The 21,059-nt window shown below is 38.8% G+C and overlaps 1 protein-coding gene across 1 annotated transcript in view; it reads left to right on the top strand.

Annotated features, from left to right (window-relative positions):
- LRGUK (leucine-rich repeats and guanylate kinase domain containing) overlaps window positions 1-21,059 on the top strand; it is a 143,036-nt gene that overhangs the window by 11,885 nt on the left and 110,092 nt on the right. The window contains exons 3-6 of the mRNA XM_011995826.1: window positions 257-338; window positions 4,185-4,285; window positions 9,357-9,438; window positions 18,943-19,067. Coding sequence (XP_011851216.1) covers window positions 257-338; window positions 4,185-4,285; window positions 9,357-9,438; window positions 18,943-19,067 — 390 coding nt within the window. The remainder of the gene's footprint in view (window positions 1-256; window positions 339-4,184; window positions 4,286-9,356; window positions 9,439-18,942; window positions 19,068-21,059) is intronic.

The raw sequence follows: 21,059 nt of genomic DNA, 5'->3' as shown, positions 1-21,059 counted from the left end.
TGTTTTTGCTAACAACACTAACATTACTAAGCTATTACTTTCTTCAAAGGAAGGGCTTTTTTTTTTTTTTTTTTTTTTTTTTTTTTTTATGGCATCTGTTTTGAGATCCTATTAGTAGCAGGCTTCAGATTTTGTTCTCTCACTTCTATACTTGTGAAAGAAATTCTGGATTTCTTTCCATCAACAGTTATTGCAAGAAGGCTGAGTAGTAACCTGATAAAGCAACATTAAGGTCTTTTATCTTTTATTTTCTCAGGGTTGTAATTTAATTGATGTTAGCATTCTCTGTGGATATGTTCACCTACAGAAGTTGGATCTTTCAGTGAATAAAATTGAAGGTATGTAATTGTCATTCTAGATTGATCACTGAATTTTCTGAAAACTTAAACGTTGCAGTAGGTAATATGGTTTAATAATACCAAACTTGATATAACTAATTTGTGTATCAATTTACATATTGATCCTTTGCTTTCCATGCAAGAAAGGCACCGATAACTGATGAGAGAGAAAAAGGCACAGATCTGCAATATTATGATGTGGCTGAGATGCAGTCAATGATATTTAAGACTAGGAGATGGAATGTTGGCTTTATTTTTTCCTTTTAAGAGATCGATCATTACTTCTTCAATGCTCCCTGAATATTTAATGATTTCTTTTCTTTTCCTCTGTTAGTTACTCAGTGCAGATGAATTAGTCTTTTTTTTTTTTAATGGATTCTTTTCTTTATTTTACTTTTGATTTATATTTTATTGCATTCCTTATTTTGCATTTTTAAAATCTTATTTTTAAAATTAAAAAAAAATTTTTTTTTTAGATGGAGTCTCACTCTGTTGCCCAGGCTGGAGTGCAGTGGCATGATCACAAATCTCTGCAACCTCCACCTCCTGGGTTCAAGTGATTCTCCTGCCTCAGCCTCTGGAGTAGCTGGGATTACAGGTGTGCACCACCACGCCTGGCTAATTTTTTGTATTTCTAGTAGAGATAGGGTTTCGCCATGTTGGCCAGGATGGTCTTGAACTCCTGACCTCATGTGATCTGCCTGACTCAGCCTCCCAAAGTTCTGGTATTACAGGCATGAGCCATCACACCCAGCCATCTTATTTTTGAGACAGGGTCTTGCTCTATCACCTTGGCTGGAGTGCAGTGGCGTGATCACGGCTCACACAGCCTTGACATCCTGGGCTTAATCAATTCTCCCACCTCAGCCTCCTGGATAGCTAGGACTACAGACATGCCACCATGCCCAATTTTTTGTATTGATTGTACACGTGGGGTTTCACCATGTTGCCCGGCCTGGTCTTGAACTCCTGGGCTCAAGCGATCTGCCTGCCTTGGCCTCCCAAAGTGCTGGGATTATAGGTGTGAGCCACTGTGCCTGGGCCTACATTTTGTGTTTTAAATCTGTTAGCTCTTTTATCCTTATTATTGAGCACCAGAGATTCACAGATACATATTTTTCATTCTTTTTTTGCTGTCTTTGTTTAGTTGATTCTTTCAACTCTAACTGCACCATTTGTAGTTCTATATAATTTATTTGTTATGACACCTTGTTCACATTTAATGAAATTAGTCCTACCATTGTCAAATTTTCTTCAAAGCTTGATCCTTGTTTATGTTTTTCTGATCTTATTTGAAGTTGACAGTGTACAGTGTTTTTCTTTAGATTTCTAGGGAAGTGAGCAAATCATTACTTCTGACCTGCTTTCTTCACTGATAATCTTTCCACTTGCTTCTTTTGCCTGCCTTTTTTTATGACAAATAAATGTTGCTGATATGTCTTCTCTGTTTGATTTTGTTTTTTTCCCCCCTTCTAGGACCCTAATAATTAAAGTCCCCTTTTTAACGATTAAGAAATATTCTAGCCCGTTTTCATTCTTAAAATGCTACTGTTTTTGAAAGACTTTTAATTATTTTTTTTTCCAGTTTTCTAAAGCTTTATTATGGAAAATTACAAATATGTGCATACATAGAATTTTGGAATGAATATTTGGGTTCAACAATTATCAGTCCATCTATATACCTTCCTGCCCCGCTTCCCCAGGGTTATTTTAAAGCAAATCTCAGATGGTCCTCTCATCAGAAGGCCGTGAGTTTTCTAGTGTTTCTGGCAGGAGCACTTGGCCTACTCCATACCTCCGAGGTTGTTTCCATTTGCCGGTTAGGAAATCGCGGAGTGGTGGGGGCCTTGCCAATGCTCAGTGCTGACAACAGGAGCAGGGAGCCCACAGTTACGCTCCAGGCGTTCCTCTTCAGCCGGGTCAGTACTCATGAACCTTGGATGGCACATTTCACTAGTTCATCAACTGTTTGAAAGCCTCCTGTGTGTAAGGTACAGCGTATTTTTCTTTTTGTGGTGACAGCCTCACTGGTCTCCGGGTGTAGGCCAAACTTCAGACTGCGTCCGAATCACCTGGCAGCCCTGATAACACAGATTTCTGGGCCCCACTCTCAGGGTTTCTGATTCCGTAGGTTTGGGGTGGGGCCTGGGAATTTGCGTTTCGAACAAGCTCCTGCATGAGGCTGATGCTGCTGGTCCGGGACCACACGCTGAGAATCAGTGATGGAGACACGAGGAGCTCCTGCCCTCTGGTGGGCAAGGAGGTCACTGCATTGATAGGGACCACAGGCCAGCTCAAGTTCAAAGTCCAGCAACCCAGACCAGGGACTTTTTTCTGTCTTGATATGAAAACACTGGCTATGTACAGTGTGTGAAATGCACTCACCATCTCTTTGTCTCTAGCTAAGTACTAGCTGCTGCCTCTACTTCAAGAAGGATCTCCATTTACCTGCCCACAGAAAGATCATCATTCATGAGGGTCTGGGTGTCCTGTGAAGTTAGTAGAGTTGAGACCACTACTGGCAGACATGTAGCTGAGCTCAGCGTGGACAAATTGATACCAATTGGAAAGCAATCACAGTTTCTCCTTAGATTTCCTCAAAGAGTTCTTCCTTGATTTGCTGATTCATTTCCCACAAAGTGTTAATGTCTCAAAGTATTGTCTCTCCTAGAACTATTTACATTTAGTAAGGAAGGGCATGGTTTCATCCAGAGAAATAACATAGAAATTGGGGGGAATTTTCTGGCTTCAGTGACTATTGAAAAGGGAAGATACCAGGAGGTGCCTTACACAGCGTGTCCCACCCATCTCAGGGCAGGGCCCCAGCTACTCCAGACTGGCTTCCTTCCCCAGATCTGCATGTGTCTGTGCCACCTGGAGAAAGGTAGAAGCACGTTGCTTGGCTTTGGGTGAGGAGGCTCCACTCTCCCACTACAGGCCATCCCCAGGGGGTTGTAATAGCGCATACTGTGATCTAGAATGAGGAGCGAGAGGGAAATGCTAGTATTGTTGCCATTTTCAGGCGGAGAAAGGACTTATTGGTAGAGACAGGGCCATAACCCTTCCTGTGTGACCCTTCCTGATTCCTTCCCTAATTCATTCCGCTACCTCTGTGTCTGCTGTAAAGTCATAGAGAAATGTAAAGCAATAGTTCATATCTTTTATCTTTTATATGTAATTTCATTAGCAGTATCCTTTATTAGCACAGTAGTCTTTTACTTAGTATTCAAGATTCAAAGTGTGTGCTTGGAATAAAATGCAAAACTCGGATGTGCATTTGATCCAATCCAGAGTCAAAAATCAAATAACAGCAATGAGTTAAATCACTTCAAATACTTAATGCGATCTGGTGCGAAGTCCAGCTGAAACAAAATTTAATTTACAACAAAGAGAGTTTCCGAATTGTGGCATTTCCACTCTTTATGAAAAGATCTAATTTAGTTATTTAAGGGCTAATTATCAAGAGGATTATCAAGGCTTTTGCTTCTCATCCTTTTCTCAAAGGCTGGCAAGTTTTGTAGCATTTCACTGTTAGCGGGAGAGGGAGCGGGCATGAGGAAGAGGCCACAGGGATTGGTTACTTGGCTGCCCCCAAAATAGGGCATACAAGGATTGGCCACCCCTGCAGAAGAGGATTAAATTATTGACTCATCGAGAGTTTTCAACATTTTTTTTTTGTATGTTTCACATACTCCTGATTTTATTCCTCTCACTCATATGGAATAATTAAGATGTCTTTGCAACCGTTATAATTTTAAAATATTCTGAGGTCATGTATACTGTTTTTAATGCCTTTGTCTTGTTATTTTATTGGCTCACCTTATTCTGTATCTGTTTCCCCCCCAGATTTATCTTGTGTGAGTTGTATGCCTTATCTCCTAGAACTTAATGCTTCTCAAAATAATTTGACTACATTCTTCAATTTCAAGCCACCCAAAAACCTCAAGGTAGACTTTATGAATACATTAATTACACATGTTTAGGGGTTTGCAAAAGTGCATTAAATAAGCAAAATACCACTCAAATAGAGAATTCAGAGAGAATAAGATACAGAGGTAAGTAATGTAAGTTTCTGAAATGAAATAAAAAAGGCGACCTTGTGTATCCTTTATTTTGGAAAACGGATATGGTCTGTCAATGGATAGGCTTTCAGCAAGCTTTGTTCAAACCTAGTGTTCAAACCAACGAACTTTCCTCTGGTCTCCTTTTTCCCTCATTTGAATAGTAGTTATTATTGCACTTTTTTGTTATTATAGCAGAACAATTTTTAAAAAATATTACTTGGAACATTTTATTTAAAGAAATGCATTTTATTGTGTATATTTGAGATGTACAGCATGATGGTATGGGACATATAGCAGAATAATTTATCTGAAAAATTTTATATCCGAATAATCTGTAAAAATGTCCTAGGCTCAAACTTTGCCCTTTTATTTATCCAACTTTACTTTTTAAGAAAAGAATGCTTTCAGATCTCCATTCTTGCTTCTCTGCACTTGCTTTTGCATTTCTGAAGCAGAAATAAACTACCTGTGAACAGCGGTGGATGGAATAGTTTGCTATGCCCTAGAGCAGTGAGTCTGTTGCTTAAATGCATGCCCAAATCACCTGTGGTTCTTGTGAAAAGGGAATTCTGACCCATTGGGTCTGGGGTGGGGCCTGAGCCTGGGATTACTAAACACCTTAGTGGTGATGTCATGCCACTGATCCATGGGTCATACTTAAGTAGCAAGGTCAGAGAGAAGTGGTTCCTACACTTTTCTGCACTTTGGAATGCCCTGGGAGAGTTTTCAGACCTACTGATGCCCAAATTCCACTGCAAGAGATTTTGATTTAAGTGGTCCAAGGTAAGGCGTGGGCTTTGGACATTTTCTTTTTGGAGATAGGTTGGAGTGCAGTGGCGCAGTCTTGTCTCACCACACCTTCAGCCTCCTGCGCTCAAGTGATCCTGTCGCCCAGGCTGGAGTGCAGTGGCACAATCTTGTCTCACTCTCACCGCAACCTCGGACTCCTGGGCTCAAGTGGTCCTCTCACCTCAGCCTGAGTAGCTGGGACTACAGGCACATGCCAAAACACCTGGCTAATTTTTTTTTGGTATTTTTTGTAGAGATGGGGTTTCACCATGTAGCCCAGGCTGGTCTTGAACTCCTGGACTCAAATGATCCACCTGCCTCAGCCTCCCAAAGTGCTAGGATTACAGGTGTGAGCCATCACGCCTGGCCTGGACGTTTAAAGAGACCATCAGGTGACTCTAATGTGCTGACAAATCTGGAAATGATCACCCTGGGTTTTGTGATTAGTGTTGTTATATTGCACTCAAATATTTAATTAAAGTTATTTTAAGAAATGGACATCAACTATTGCCTTTTATTATCTATTAGTTTTATTTTATTTACAAACCAAATTAACTTAAATCCAAAATATTCTATGGAGAGTTGCACAAATAGGAAAATCCGTTTGAAATCAAGAAACAGACATTCCCTTATACTGATGAGAGACCTTAATTTTCAATTTTTCTTCTATTTTATATCATTCCGTTATCAATAGCACACTTTTTCCCTTTGAAGTTGTAGTTTTTGCCAGGGTGACATTCCTTTGTGCAGGAAGCCGCACTAGGTGCCTGTCTGTACTCAGTGTGGGGCCGCAGGGTTTTCAGGTTATCAGGAATTGAATTTGCAGAGCTGATTTGCTCCTCCTTTTGCTGTTCCAGTTGCCTTGCCTGAAGCCACAGGGCAGTCATTCATGGTAACAGCATGATCCCTACCCCAGGAAAAACTTTGGAGTTTCTCCCTTTCATACCCCTTCCTTGCACTCTCCCAGAAAGACGCCACAAACGAACAAAAACAAATCATAGACGCCATCTGAGTTCTGAGCTCCTGGAGAATTACGAGCAAATATATTGGTCATTTTAGAGAAGTGTGTACCAAGTGCCAGGCTGTACCCTGAGGTGCTGCAAGCCACTGTGAGCTCTGTGTAGACCTGGGAAGGAATGATGGTGGCTTCCTGGTGTTTGCCTTCTTTTCTTTTCTTTTTTTGTTTTTTTTTGAGATGGATTCTCACTCTTGTTGCCCAGGCTGGAGTGCAATGGCGAGATCTTGGCTCACTGCAACCTCCACCTCCCAGGTTCAAGTAATTCTTCTACCTCAGCCTCCTGAATAGCTGGGATTATAGGCATGAACCACCACACCTGGCTAATTTTGTATTTTTAGTAGAGATGGGGTTTCACCATGTTGACGAGGCTGGTCTCAAATTCCTGACCTCAGGTGATCTGCCCACTTTGGCCTCCCAAAGTGCTGGGATTACAGGTGTGAGCTGTTGCGCCCAGCCTCAGGTGTTTTCAATGTATTATTTAATCCCGCCAATAAAGCTGTGGGGCAGCTGGTACTGTCCTGATACTGAAGCATGAAAGGTTAAGTAACTAACTTCACCTTTGCTGGGAGGTAGCGGAACTGGGATTGAACCCGCCGTCTGAGACCCCACAGCCCACATCTTTCCAGTAAGTCAGGCTCGTGTACTATCCCCCACCCTCTTGAGAAGCTCCACTTCCTTTTCATTTAATATCTATGAACCTGGTACCATCAACCAGAGAGAACATGCATTTGCTAGAGTGGGGACTTGTACGTACACTCTTTTTGTATTTATTAGAATGCTTTTGCTCTTACTAGGTGAAAAATGTTAATTTGACTTGATGGCTACTTTTTCCAAGCTCTAGGTTCCAATGGGAGTCCAAACAGTGGCACAAACCCCTTTAAGGTCTTTCAAGAAACCTGACTGGGCGCCGTGGCTCAAGCCTGTAATCCCAGCACTTTGGGAGGCTGACACTTGAGGTCAGGGGTTCGAGACCAGCCGTGGTCAACATGGTGAAACCCCGCCTCTACTAAAAATACAAAATTTAGCCTGGCGTGGTGGTGGGAGCCTATAGTCCCAGCTACTTAGGAGGCTGAGGCAGGAGAATCACTTGAACTGGGAGGCTCAGGTTGCAGTGGGCCAAGACTGAGCCACTGCACTCCAGCCTGGGCGACAGAGTGAGACTCCATCTAAAAAAAAAAGAAAAGAAAAAGAAATCTAATACCATAGCTACATAGAGAGCATAGTATTAGCTCCCCTGCCTGAGGTGTAGTTACACAGATGTCATGCTATGGCACCAGAAGCACCAGAATGAAAGGTGTTCATGAAAACGTGTCAATGATAAGTAAGCCCTATATGATAAGTTTATTCCTAGTTTATTATTATTCTATAGAAGAAAAAAATGAATGTTAAACTCCATTTACATCATGCCAAACTGACTTATTTCATAGTATGCATTTTACCTAGCTCCCATTTGCATATGCATACATTTGGTGTTCTGATTTTTTTAGTAACACTTTTATTTGTACATTTCTGTTTCTTCATATGGTCTGCTCACTTATTTTACTAAGTAGTCCTGTTGCTTCCTATATTGCAATTCACTTCATCAGTTTTCTATGCCATTTGAGTTGTATCTAAATTAGTTTTTAGTATTTACTATATAAAGTTTTTAGTATTTAAAGGATTTAGTATTTAATGTGTTGCTAAAATAATCTCCATAAATTTGGGGGGTGAAATCACTATTTTAAAGGACATGGAAAAATAAGAATAGCACTTATTATGTAATTGATTGATGGTTTTCCTGAAAATGATTATCATGTACCCAGCATATTATGAATGCAGTGTTTCTAAAACTTGAGTTTTTCTTTCCTTAAAAAAACTTTTTTATCTTTTGCCAGTAGGTGAATAATTAAAGTTATTTAATATTGTTTTTTAGTCTTACATGTTTGACTAGAAACAACAGATGTTGCTGAAAATGCTTTCCTACAGTAGTCAACTTTGAGAAAGAATGTAAAGTTGAAGAGGCATTGCCTGGAGATGAATAAGAAAGACTAGGCCGGGCATGGTGGCTCACACCTATAATCCCAACAATTTGGGAGGCCGAGACGGGTGGACCAGGAGGTGGGTCAGGAGATCGAGGCCATCCTGCCTCATACAGTGAAACCCCGTCTCTACTAAAAATACAAAAAAAAAAAAAAATTAGCCGGGTGCGGTGGCACACGCCTACAGTCCCAGCTATTTGGAAGGCTGAGGCAGGAGAATTGCTTGAACCCGGGAGGCGGAGGTTGCAGTGAGCTGAGATCACACCACAGCACTTCAGCCTGGGCAACAGTGAGACTCAATCTCAAAAAAAATAAAAAATAGGCCGGGTGCGGTGGCACACGCCCTGTCTCTTATACACATCTAGATGTGTATAAGAGACAGGTATATGGAAATAGGAATAGAAAAGGTAACAGGAAAGAAGATATGCACAGAAATGAAGTGAATACAGTTTACTGGGCAGTAGAGAAAATAAAATGGTTGTAGGTAAGGATGAAATTGAGGTAAATCCTGCAGGAAGACCAAGGAAATTTAAAATAAATGCTAAAAGTGGAGAGCATGGCTGCAGGAATTGAAAGTGTTTAGGTTATTGGGAGGTTCCTGTGCAACATAAGGAAGAGGCCTTCTTACTATCCTCAAGGTGGACAGAAAGTATCCCAGTTAGAAAATGATTAAATGGCTGGGTGCGGTGGCTCACGCCTGCAATCTCAGCACTTTGGGAGGCTGAGGTGGGCGAATCATGAAGTCAGGAGATTGAGACCATCCTGGCTAACATGGTGAAACCCCATCTCTACTAAAAATACAAAAAAACTAGCTGGGTGTGGTGGTGGGCACCTGTAATCCCAGCTACTCAGGAGGCTGAGGCAGGAAAATCGCTTGAACCCGGGAGGCGGAGGTTGCAGTGAGTTGAGATCATACCACTGCACTCTAGCCTGGGCAACACAGCAACACTCCATTTCAAAAAAATAAAAATAAAAAAGATTAAAGACAGATGACTCCTTTAGCCTTAGTGTACTTTCAGTAATGAATTCTAACTTTACATTCAGAAATACCTTCTTATTGCGCAGTTAATTGTGGTAAATATGAAAAATAAAATATTAATGTAACATTTTGTTCTCTTTTTCTTGCCAGAAGGTGGACTTTTCCCACAACCACATTTCTGAAATTTGTGATCTGTCGGCGTATCATGCTCTCACTAAACTAATTTTGGATGGTATCCTTTGAATAAGTAAAGGGGAAAATTTTAAAAACAATATAAAAATTAAAGGCTACATATTCAAGAATTGTACTAGATTACATGGACTAGTACCAGATAAGCAATTTAATAGAGATGTGATTCATTTAAATGACTAGGAATTGATATTCACAAAATGAGGATAAATATTTTATTTACCAAGAAATGAAACTGTGAGTCAAAGCTTGCCAAGAGTATCTTACCCCTGAAAAGCTAAGTAAGATAGTCATCCTTCTGATAAGTGTAGGCTTATTCTTATTCTAGAACCAGAGAAGAAGTTCTGTTGTAATTAACTCCTTTCTCAGTTGGGTGTGTTGGCTCACACCTGTAATCCTAGCACTTTGAGAGGCCAAGGCAGCTGGATCACCTGAGGTCAGGAATTCAAGACCAGCCTGGCCAACATGGCGGAAACCCTGCCTCTACTAAAAATACAAAAATCAGCCAGGTGTGGTGGGGCGCACCTGTAATCCCAGCTACTTGGCAGGCTGAGGCACAAGAATTGCTTGAACCCAGGAGGCAGAGGTTGTAGTGAGCCAAGATTGTGCCACTGCACTCCAGCCTGGGTAGCAGAGTGAGACTACATCTCAAAAGAAAAAAAAAAAATTAACTCCTTTCTTCAAATTTACTGAAACTTGTGTCCTATTTTATATAAATTCAGTATTTGAAAATCTAGATATGGTCATAAGGAAAATTAGTGATTATTTATTTTACAATGAGTTCATGCTAAGTTCTCTTTAAATAGTAAGCTTTTCTAATGTATTTTAAATATGCTTTCATTCTTTTTTTAAAAAAAGAACTTTTGATATGATTTGAACATACCTATTTCATGAGCCAGGCTCCCATGCAAGCAGAGCACCTACTTTAAAGACAGCGAGCTCCAACTTCTAGAGCCTAAGGGGCTAATTGGAGATCCTGAGTTTAATGAGCTTGAGTCTCTTCTTCACACCAGAGACTGATGTTTTCTTGGTGGCAGGGGAGCCAGTAACTTCTCTTTCTCAGTAAGTATCTTTCTATTCACCTGAGGATTTTTGGGGACAGAATGGAGAATGAATTGATTGCCTTGGGTGCCTCATTCAGGGATATGACAGCAGCTAGTACATACTACATTTGTGATAAGGCTGAGATGAGGGACAACAGAGGGTACATCTTCTTGAAGACATATCTTGTAAAAGAAAAAATCCCTTATTCATATATGATGGAAAGCTTGGAACAAAGCACCACTCTCTTTAGAACCTGTGTGTGAAAATGAGCAATTAGTGGACATTTAGATGATGCTTAAATGAGCAAGTTTTTCTGATTATAGTCTAACAGAGAAATCAGAAAGTGACCAAAATAACACGTTTTGTTGACAAACTAAAAGCATACACATTAGCAGTGTATCTCTGTAGAACCGTCACTTCATGCTTGACTATCATATATTTTGAGTTTGCAAAGAGATAGCCGGACAGTCCAGAAGCTATCTGACTCAGACATCCATTTATCTCAGGCTGTGTAGAGTGCTTCACAGGAAGGTCCACGCAGCAACATCACCTGGAACTTCATAGAAATGCAGATTCTTGGGCTCCATTGCAGACCTAAGAAATCAGAATTTGCATTTTAGTAAGACCCCCCCCACCCAAAGCAATTTGAGCGCACATTAAAGCTTAAGAAACACTGGGGTTGGTCTAGGCCGGGAGTGGTGGCTCACACCTGTAATCCCAGCACTTGGGGAGGCCAAAGCGGGCGAATCATGAGATCAAGAGATAGAGACCATCCTGGCCAACATGGTGAAACCTTGTCTCTATTAAAAATACAAAAATTAGCTGGGCGTGGTGGCACATGCCTGTAGTCCCCAGCTACTTGGGAGGCTGAGGCAAGAGAATCGCTTGAACCTGGGAGGTAGAGGTTGCAGTGAGCTGAGATTCTACCACTGTACTCCAGCCTGGCGACAGAGCAAGGCTCCATCTCAAAACAAAAACAAACAAACAAACAAAAACACTGGTTGGTCTAGAAGTCAGCAGCCCCTAAATTCTTGCTAGCCAGAAGAATTCAGCAATTAGGGTACCTAGAATGCTGATGGTGACATGACAGTCTGGAGTTTGTTATGGAGATCTCTTGTTCCCCCAGAAAACATTCCATGTTTTGACATGGAATTGCCAAAGAAAACAACTCCGCAGTATTTTGGACTCAAAACACAGTTGAAAACATTTCTATCATGAGAGTCTTAATTTCTATATACATTTAGCTTTCCGTGTAAAAACTAAAGTATCATGACTTTGTAAATGTCAGATATCATGAAAAAAGGAATTAGGGGTTTTTTTTCCTTGACATTAGATGTAGCAATTGAGTCTTATCACTGAAGTATAAAAAGCTGTAATTATTACATCAAAACCAATAGAAGTTCAGAACATGGGTATATAATTAGAGTGTAACGTGGCACCATTTCTTGCCTGTGTTTTAAAAAATACAAAAACAAACTATCATTCATCAACTGTTAATGAAATAAACTTCTTAGATCTTTTGAAAAGATAGTAGGCTAGTTTTGAAACAGCATGAAATATACTTCTTTCTCTCCGGTTCTGTGTAAGCATATCATATTGTGCATGATACAGGTGGTGAAGTTTCACAAGCTTTTCTGGACAGCAGAAAGCAAAAATGTATCTAGATGATAAATTAAGGTCTTGAGAAGAAAAATCACTAGATTAGACTGTTTTTGAAAATATTAAAAGTTTGATTAAAAAGAATTTTGAAACAACTTTTATGTCAGTACAGTTGAAAACTTGGATGAAATACAAAAATTCCTAGGAAAATATTACACATCTAGCTTGGAAATAGAAACCCTGAGTAGTCCTATAACTATAAAAGTAATTTATTATAAATTAAAATAAGCTAAATTAAAAAATTAAAAATCTTCTACAAAAAAGCCTAGACCCAAAATTTTCAAAACAGACCTTCCAATAGTGAACAAATTCTTTCAAACACTGAAAATAGAAGGCATATTCACAATTCATTTTAATGAGGTTACTTTGATATCTAAGCCAGCCAAGGAGCAATAAGAGAAAGGAAAAATGACAGGCTTGTCTCACCCATGATGTATCTGTAAAAGTCCTAAACAAAATATTAGCAACAGAATCTGACAGTGTATTAAAAAGACTATGTATTACCACCAAATTGGGTTTTTCTCAGGAGTGTATGGAGAGTTTAATATTAGAAAATCTATAAACATAATTAACTATGTTAATAGATTAAGGGAAATAAACCTTAAGATCCAGAGATATAGAGACTCAACAGACAATTTAATAAAATCCAGCTCTCATTCACAATAAAAACTCAGTGAACTAGTAATAGGGAATTTCCACAAATTCATAGAGGATGTCTACAAAAATCTTTGAAATACACTTTATCCTAACTGGGGACATGTTCTAAGCTTTCTCCTTTAAAATGGGAACAAGTTAGGATGTCTGCCATTGCCACTTCAACCCATCATTATTTTGGAGGTCTTAGCCAACACCATAAAACAAGAGAAAGAAATTAAAGGTGTAAAGGTTAGTAAGGAGAACATAAAAGTCATTCTTTGCAAATGACATGTTTATCTATAGAGAATATTAAAAATGTGCAATAAGCTACTAGAAATAATAGAGTTTTGAGGGTTCAACAACATGACTAGATATGACTTCAATAAACAGAAATCAGTTGCATTTCTGTATGCCAGAAACAAGCAATTAGAAAACAACTTTTAAAAGAAACCCATTTATATAAACAACAAAAAGAAATCTTATTAAAGATGAACAAGACTTGTGGGGGTAGGGGGACTAACAAAACTCTATTTAAGGGTGTTGAAGGCCTAACTAAAGAGAAATATATCCCATGTCCCTGGATAAGAAGATGGGCAAAATAAAAGATGAGAAAAAGAATTTTATGGAAAATAAATCAGAGAAGGCAAATAAACAGAAGAGATATCAACCTCATTTGTATTCAGATAAATGCAACTAAAGACCACATGATATGTGCTCTTAATGGATATTAATGGATATTGTATTATATCCATTCAATTGACAAAATTTAAGAAATCAAAACATACCAAGTGTTGGAGAACTTGTAGATCCAGAAGATCTTTTTACCTTGTTTGTGGGTATGAAATTAGTTCAACCACTGTAGGAAACAATTTTATATTGTCTTATAAAGTTGAGCATCCAAGTTCACTATGACCTAGTACTTTTACTCCTACACGTGGAAAGTTTAGCATATGTGTACCTGGAGCATTGTATAAGAATGTTCATAGCAGTATTGCTTGTACTAGTAAAAAATTGAAACAGCCCAAACACACATTCATAAGAGAAAGCATGAGTTATGGTATAGTCACACAACAGCATAGGATACAGTATGAGAAAATGAATGAAATATATCTACCTGCATGTAAATAAAATTTAGGCTTAAAACTAAGGAAGGTAAGAGGAAAGAGACAACTGAGCATAGTTACTATCTCTGGGAAGGAGACACAGGGATTTGACAGGAGAGGTATGCAGAGGTAGGTTCAAGTTGTTAATTTTCTACTGATCGGGCTGAGGGGCACTAGTTTCAAGCATGCTCATATTTTTAAAATAAAATCAGTCAAGCATAGGTCAATGGTGAATCAAGTATTAAACTTAACTCAGCTCTATGTAAAAATTTAAAAACCCGAAAATTCTAAATTAATTTCTTTGAAAATAATTCTTTAAAATAAAAACAAATCAGTTGAGCTAGTAATACCGACAGTGTAATTGTAGTAGATTATATCAATATTTCAGAATGAATCGGTAACTATAAGGTATCAATTTTTTATCTTACACTATTTTGTCTTTCCATATGTGGATAATTGATGATTAATTGATAATCATCCTAAATTGCAATACAATAAGCTTTGCCAAGGTTAGGTAAGTATATTTGTTCTTAAGAAAGGGTACAGTTTATTCTTTACCTATAAACATTGACTAGTTGTTTATTAGAATTTATGATGATAGAATAATGGAATTTAAAAATTCATAGAAATTTAATTCCAGACAAAAATTTAGAGATCAGCTAGTGCTAATCACTATTTTATTTTATGGAAGAGGAGCCTGGGACTCCAGAAGGGTCAACAACTTGCTAAATGGTTGAACTGAGACTTCTGAATTCCATTGTTTTTCCCATGTTGCAATTCATTGAGTAATTACAACTTTTGTCACAGAGGCATTTAAACTATGCGTGTTTCATTTCTTGGAGAGATTCTCTCCCACAGTGAAGATCATTTTTCACTGGTAAGGTAATATAGATCTTTCAGGATTGGTTTTGATTAAAGCCATCATTGCAGCTCTCTCCACTAAGAAGACTGTGATGGATTTCCTACTATTTCTCAGTAACTGTTTTCTATACACCCGAACCATATTTTATGATTGTAGACAAATGAATAAGAGCAAATACTGAACTAGTGAATAATTCATGTCAAGCATTGTGAACTACTGACAGTATCGTCAAAATGTAAAAATATATTGTTGGGTTTTTCCCCAGTTGTAAAGTTATGCTTAAGTGCCACAGGATTCTTTCATTCAGTTTCCCCAAGGATCTGCAATTTCACTTTAAAAGATTTATTCACAGAATCATAAAAGTTTAGAGCTGGAATGTGGTATGATGATTTTGAGTTCTTTTGAGTTTCTTTCTCCCGATAGTGGTCTTTTAAAATTAAAATATACCTAAGAGGATTAACCCAGTAAGCTAACTCATTGTAATGTGTAGTGATTTATCAGATTATGTTTCTTTTTATCAGGAAGTCCCAAGACCTATGAAAGAACACGAATAACGTTAGGAGGAAGGGCAAGTAACATTTTCTGAAGGTTCTTAAGAGAACGAGAGTTTGGGGAGATAAAGATGTTGAAGACCAACTATGAACTCAAAGCTCTCTATGGCCCAGGCCTGCATATTGACTGTTGGCAGTGCCGCCAGGCACACATGAGGTGACTGTGGGAGCAAGTAGAGGAAAAAGCTGCTGTGTCACTATAGAAAGTTCTCTATACTCAGAAGCCTGATTAATTTAGAGTGCCTGAAGTTCCCTGATATTTAAAGGAGAGTGAAAAGCTGAGAAATAGGAGGAAATAATTTTTCTGGAATGACCATATTTCTCAACAGAGATGTTCAGGCAACTCCTGCTCCTTTGCCCCAGTGCTGTTAGTGACCGCAATGGTACCTGCAGAAACCATGGCTGTGATTGCAGTGAGCGTCTGAATTCCTCCTCCTCTCTGTCCTTGCAGTGCTAATTTCAGAACACGTGACTAGCTGTGGGAGTCCAAGCCAGAGAGTAAGTTGGATGTACCAAGGGAACTGTGGTTAGCCTCTAATGTCTTAGAAAATTACTGTAGACACAATAAACAAGCTTTCCTTTTTGATTCCTGATATCTCTTGATAATTTCAGGATTCCTGTTTTCTAGTTTTCTGATCCTTGCCTGCTTCCCATGAGAATACTTCCTGAGGCAGATACCCACAAGCCCTGGTTTTATTCTGCCGTGATTCAGAGTATCTTCACCTTGGTTGGGGTAGAGCTACCAGGACACTCTAGTGCTCCTAAAATAGGACTTAAACGTGATTCCTGTCTTTGCTAAACTGAGACAGATGGCCATTCGAAGTTTTCCTTGCATAGTTTTTGTTGCCAAAGATTGCCCGCTCCAAGGGTATTTTATTTCATCCATACCTGAGTGAGATAGTTTGATCTCCTATTTCTCATGTTTCATATTCATATTTTGTTACAATCTGTATCTACAAAGATCTGGTCTTTGTTCTAGTTTCAGAACAATTATTTAAGCAGCCCAAAGAAAATAGAACCGGAAAGGATAGTATTTGCGAGCACACACATCTGTTTGTAGGGCTATTCTGGCAGGAAGCTTTATGGAAACAGATTTGAAAATGCATATTGACCACAAACAGAGCTGTACTTCAATCCAAGGATTGAAACTGAAACCATTGAGGAAAACCCAAGAATTTCTGGTACATTTTACATTTTTGTCTAGTTTCCTTATTTACCTCTTTCTCTGGCCTAAGTATTTTCAGGCTTAATCCTAACCTTGAATTTTTCATTTCTGTGCTATTGGCCAAGAGATAGAGGATGTGCTTCCTTGGCCTCATGCAATGTAATTTGATAATGATATCAATGCCTTTTAATTGTGAGATGATTTATGGTTTGTTGCTCATTCACACCCATTTTCTAATTTTTTTCCCATGACCTAACTTTTGGCCTTAATGGCCACCTGATACTATCCCCACTTTAAATGAAAAGTCTACTAAGTAGTAGAGTTGGGATAATTACAAATAATTATGGAGGCATAATGTTTTTGTGATATTTATGACTTCTTCCTTCTTTTTAAAAAAAATTCTTTGTTTCTCTGATTAATGGAGGGAGATAGCTGGAGATTAGAAGATGACAAGGAGAGGCTTTGAGGAAGAAATGGTTTGTCTAGAATATATACTAAGGAATGGAATGGCTGTGACATATTTACAGTTATGATAGACATTGCAAAATTGCCTCTAAAGTGGCTATATCATAATGAACTCTCTCAGTAGTATAAAAGTATCTGTTACTCAAAACTTTTTACTTTAGAATGTTTGCCAAGCTGATGGGTAAGGAATGGCAGCTTATCTTAATTTGCATTCTCGTGACTACAGGTGAGACAGAATGTCTTTTCATATGTTTATTAGCCACTTGGATTCACTCTTTTGGAAATTGCCTGGGCATATTCGTTGTCCATTTTTTATTGGGTTGTTTCTTTTCTATTGATTTATTGTCATTTTTAATGTATTCTAGGTAGAATCTTTTGTCTCTTAATATATGTTGTGAACATGTTCTCGTAGCCTATCATTTTCACTTATTTATGTATTTAAAAAGTAATAGTAAGAAAATAAATAGTAAGAGAATGAGTGTTATATGTCAAAAAGAAATACTTAAGATATTGATTTAATGTGAATGTTAAAAAAAAAAAAAGTGGAATTTGGAGTTGTCTTGAAGAATGGGTGTGGTTTAGAAAGAAGTAGGAAAAAGAAAGTTCTTGGTACATTCCAGAACTATTGAGAAATTGACCTGGCAGGAATAGGGTATTCTCATTGGATGTTAATGTAGATGGAACTGGATAAACAGGTTTTGCTTATAGTAAAGGGCCTTAGATAGAAGAGTGAGGAATTTGGAATTCGATGAGAATTTTTAAATTGAAACATGATATTCAATCAATATTTAAAAAAATTAATCAGCCTACAGTGTGTAGAGTGACTTTAGGGCAGAAAGTAATGGATATTAGTGTAACTATTGATGTTAACGGTGAGTTAAGTTGGCAGAGGAGTGAACAAAAAGGAAAGAAATCATTAAAGAGATATTTTAAGGCAAAAACCTGGCAGGTCTTGGTGATTGGATGCCTTGCAGATTATGAGTGGCTGAGAAATGGAGATGTCATGGGTTACTTGAGAGGAAAAACTGAGCTTTGATGGGGAAATGACATTAAATCCTGGAAATTGGTCAAAGAGTTTGAGAACAGAGAGAGCTGAACAGAATTAATGACTTTGAGATTGTAGTGTTAGGTGACTACAAGATGGAACACAGAAGATAAGCTAAAATTTTCACAATAAATGGAACTTAACAGATGAAGAAAGTAAGACAGAGTTTAAGCCTCATTGATTTTACAAAGAGAATGGAGGTCAATGTAGACAGAAAGAAAGGGCTGTTCCTTTCTATAACAGGGTATTTGTCTTTGGACCACCCATTTGCTACAGATGACATCTCCCAGGCTCTTAGCCCAGTTATGAGGATAATAATGCTTGGTGCATGTTGCCCCTGCAGCGCGATCTGGTAGTTAGTTCTGCCTGTGGGAACACACATGAGTTTCTCATGGGGACTTAACTGATCAAGGGAAAACACAGTGCCAACGAGGCAGCTGTGAGCCACGGTGATTTTTCTTTCCATACCGATTAAATGAGTCAAATACAACCCAGCACACTCAAAAGCTATGCCTTTTTAATTTTGAGATGGAGTCTCGCTCTGTCGCCAAGGCTGGAGTGCAATGGCACAATCTCGGCTCACTGCAAACTTCGCCTCCCAGGTTCACACCATTCTCCTGCCTCATCCTCCCGAGTAGCTGGGACTACAGGCATCCGCCACCACACCCAGCTAAATTTTGTATTTTTAGTAGAGATAGGGTTTCACCATGTTAGTCAGGATGGTCTCGATCTGGTGACCTCGTGATTTGCCCACCTTGGCCTCCCAAAGTGCTGGGATTACAGGCATGAGCCACCACACCCGGCTGCTATGCCTTTTTAAAATAAAAATTGTATAAAATATGACATGTTCTGTATGGAAAAATGTATTTCAGGATTAATAATCATCCTATATTGGGCATATAATCATTCTTTATTTAAGCTGCGGGCTGCTTTGTCTACTGATGATTTAACACTGATTCTTTTTTTCTTCCAAATGCTTTTAATAACATTTTCCTTAAACGTAGTCATGGTATATAGGCAATGAGATAGAAGAAATCAGTGGACTAGAGAAGTGCAACAATCTAACTCACCTTAGTTTGGCCAACAACAAGATCATGACAATTAATGGCTTAAACAAGTTACCAATCAAAATACTTAGTCTGGTGAGTCTAACAAAATGTCCTTCTTTATAGAAGTAGTAGTTCATATTTTTAGTAACTGCATGAATTATGACTACTTAGGATTCAAATATATAAAGAGCAAATTCCTTCATGAAATGTTATTGTCTTCAGTTTTGTTTACTCCTTTACCATTTGCGTGTGTGTGTGCGTGTGTGCTTATGAGAGAGAGAAAGAGAGACAGAAAGCAATATTTCATGCTAAAGTAAAATGATTTGCTAATTTGTTATCCAAATTCAATATTTTAAATGATTGACTTTTTATACTAGGGAAGAAAGGTATACTTTTAGCATGTATTTACAAATATTTTTTATAACATCTTATTGGTGAAAATAACATTTAAGGATACTTAAGCATAGTATTTATTGCTGTTAACACTTTAATTGCTTTCAAATGAACCACAAGATGTTTACTGGGCACTGAATTTTGACAGTCCTTTTATTTTAACATGTGTTAGTTAGTCTTCCATTCTAGAAAATAAAAAATAGTGCTAAGAATAAATGAACAATTCCAATCAGAAAGTTTAAATGTGATTATTTTTTCCCACAGAGGGCATTCTTTTGAAGCTGTGTGACCTGCTGTGTGACTATGACTCAATTTTCAGAAATTCAGCAGGATTCTAATAGTCCCAAAGATATGCACAATATTTTTGAAATAACAGTATAGCTCCCTAACTTGGGGGTCTACAGTATTGTCTGTAAAATATCCAGGATTCTTTCTTCTCCTTCCTCCTACCTCTTACCCCCTTGGGTGGCTTTACTGTTCTTCATTACATCTATCATGGGGTGGGCAGGTGGGATTTCAAGCCATGAGGCTTGTAGCTTGTAAATTTCTTACGAGAACTATCCCACAGAGGGTTGTTGAAACTGTTGCTTGAAATGACATCTTGGGCCATGCACTGCAATTCATGCCTGTAATCTCAGCACTTTGGGAGGCTGAGGTGGGAGGATCACTTGAGTCCAGGAGTTTGAGACCAGCCTGGGCAACATAGCCAGACCCTGTTGCTACAAAAAATAAAAAATTCGCTGGGCATGGTGGCGCAAGTCTGTAGTTCCAGCTACTTAGGAGGCTGAGGTGGGAGAAACACGTGAGCCCAGGAGGTCAAGGCTGCAGTGAGTCATGATCATGTCACTGTACTGCAGCCTGGGCAACAGAGTGAGACCCTGCCTCAGAAAACAAACAAACAAAAAAAGAAATGACATCTTGGATTATCTGCTGATTTTTGACATATGCAATACACTATTTCTGTCTTATTTAACCACAGATCACTGAAGATTGGCTATGTGTTAATTTTTTTTTTCCCTTAGCTTAGAGCTCGAAGTGCTTTCTTAAAACTCTTCCAGGCTGGGCATGGTGGCTTATGCCTGTAATCCTAGCACTTTGGGAGGCCAAGGCAAGTGGATCACGAGGTTAGGAGTTCAAGACCAGCCTGGCCAAGAGGGTGAAACTCCGTCTCTACTAAAAATACAAAAATTCGCTAGGCGCGGTGACGGGCGCCTATCATCCCAGCTACTCAGTAGGCTGAGGCAGGAGAATTGCTTAAACTCAGGAGGCAGAGGTTGTAATGAGCCAAGATTGTGCCACTCTACTCCAGTCTGGGTGACAGAGAAAGTCTCTGTCTCAAAAAAACAAAACAAAACAAAACGAACAACAACAAAAACCACAAACCAAACCGCTTCCATTCCTGCAGTGAGTTAGGTCAGGATAAAGTACTGGCATCCCAGTACTGAGGATAAACCTGAGGGTTTAATAATTTTCCTGATCTTTCATGTTTTCTGCCCATGAAGGCATGTGAGCCGAACATAAATGAAAACGAATTTGATAAATTAGATTGAAAATGTTCAAGTTAGAAAAGAAAGTCACGGCCGGGCGCGGTGGCTCAAGCCTGTAATCCCAGCACTTTGGGAGGCCGAGACGGGCGGATCACGAGGTTAGGAAATCGAGACCATCCTGGCTAACACAGTGAAACCCCGTCTC

The sequence above is a fragment of the Mandrillus leucophaeus genome, unplaced genomic scaffold (genome assembly GCF_000951045.1).
Source record: "Mandrillus leucophaeus isolate KB7577 unplaced genomic scaffold, Mleu.le_1.0 Scaffold5, whole genome shotgun sequence".
Taxonomy (NCBI): domain Eukaryota; kingdom Metazoa; phylum Chordata; class Mammalia; order Primates; family Cercopithecidae; genus Mandrillus; species Mandrillus leucophaeus.
This window is presented reverse-complemented; position numbering and strand designations above follow the sequence as displayed.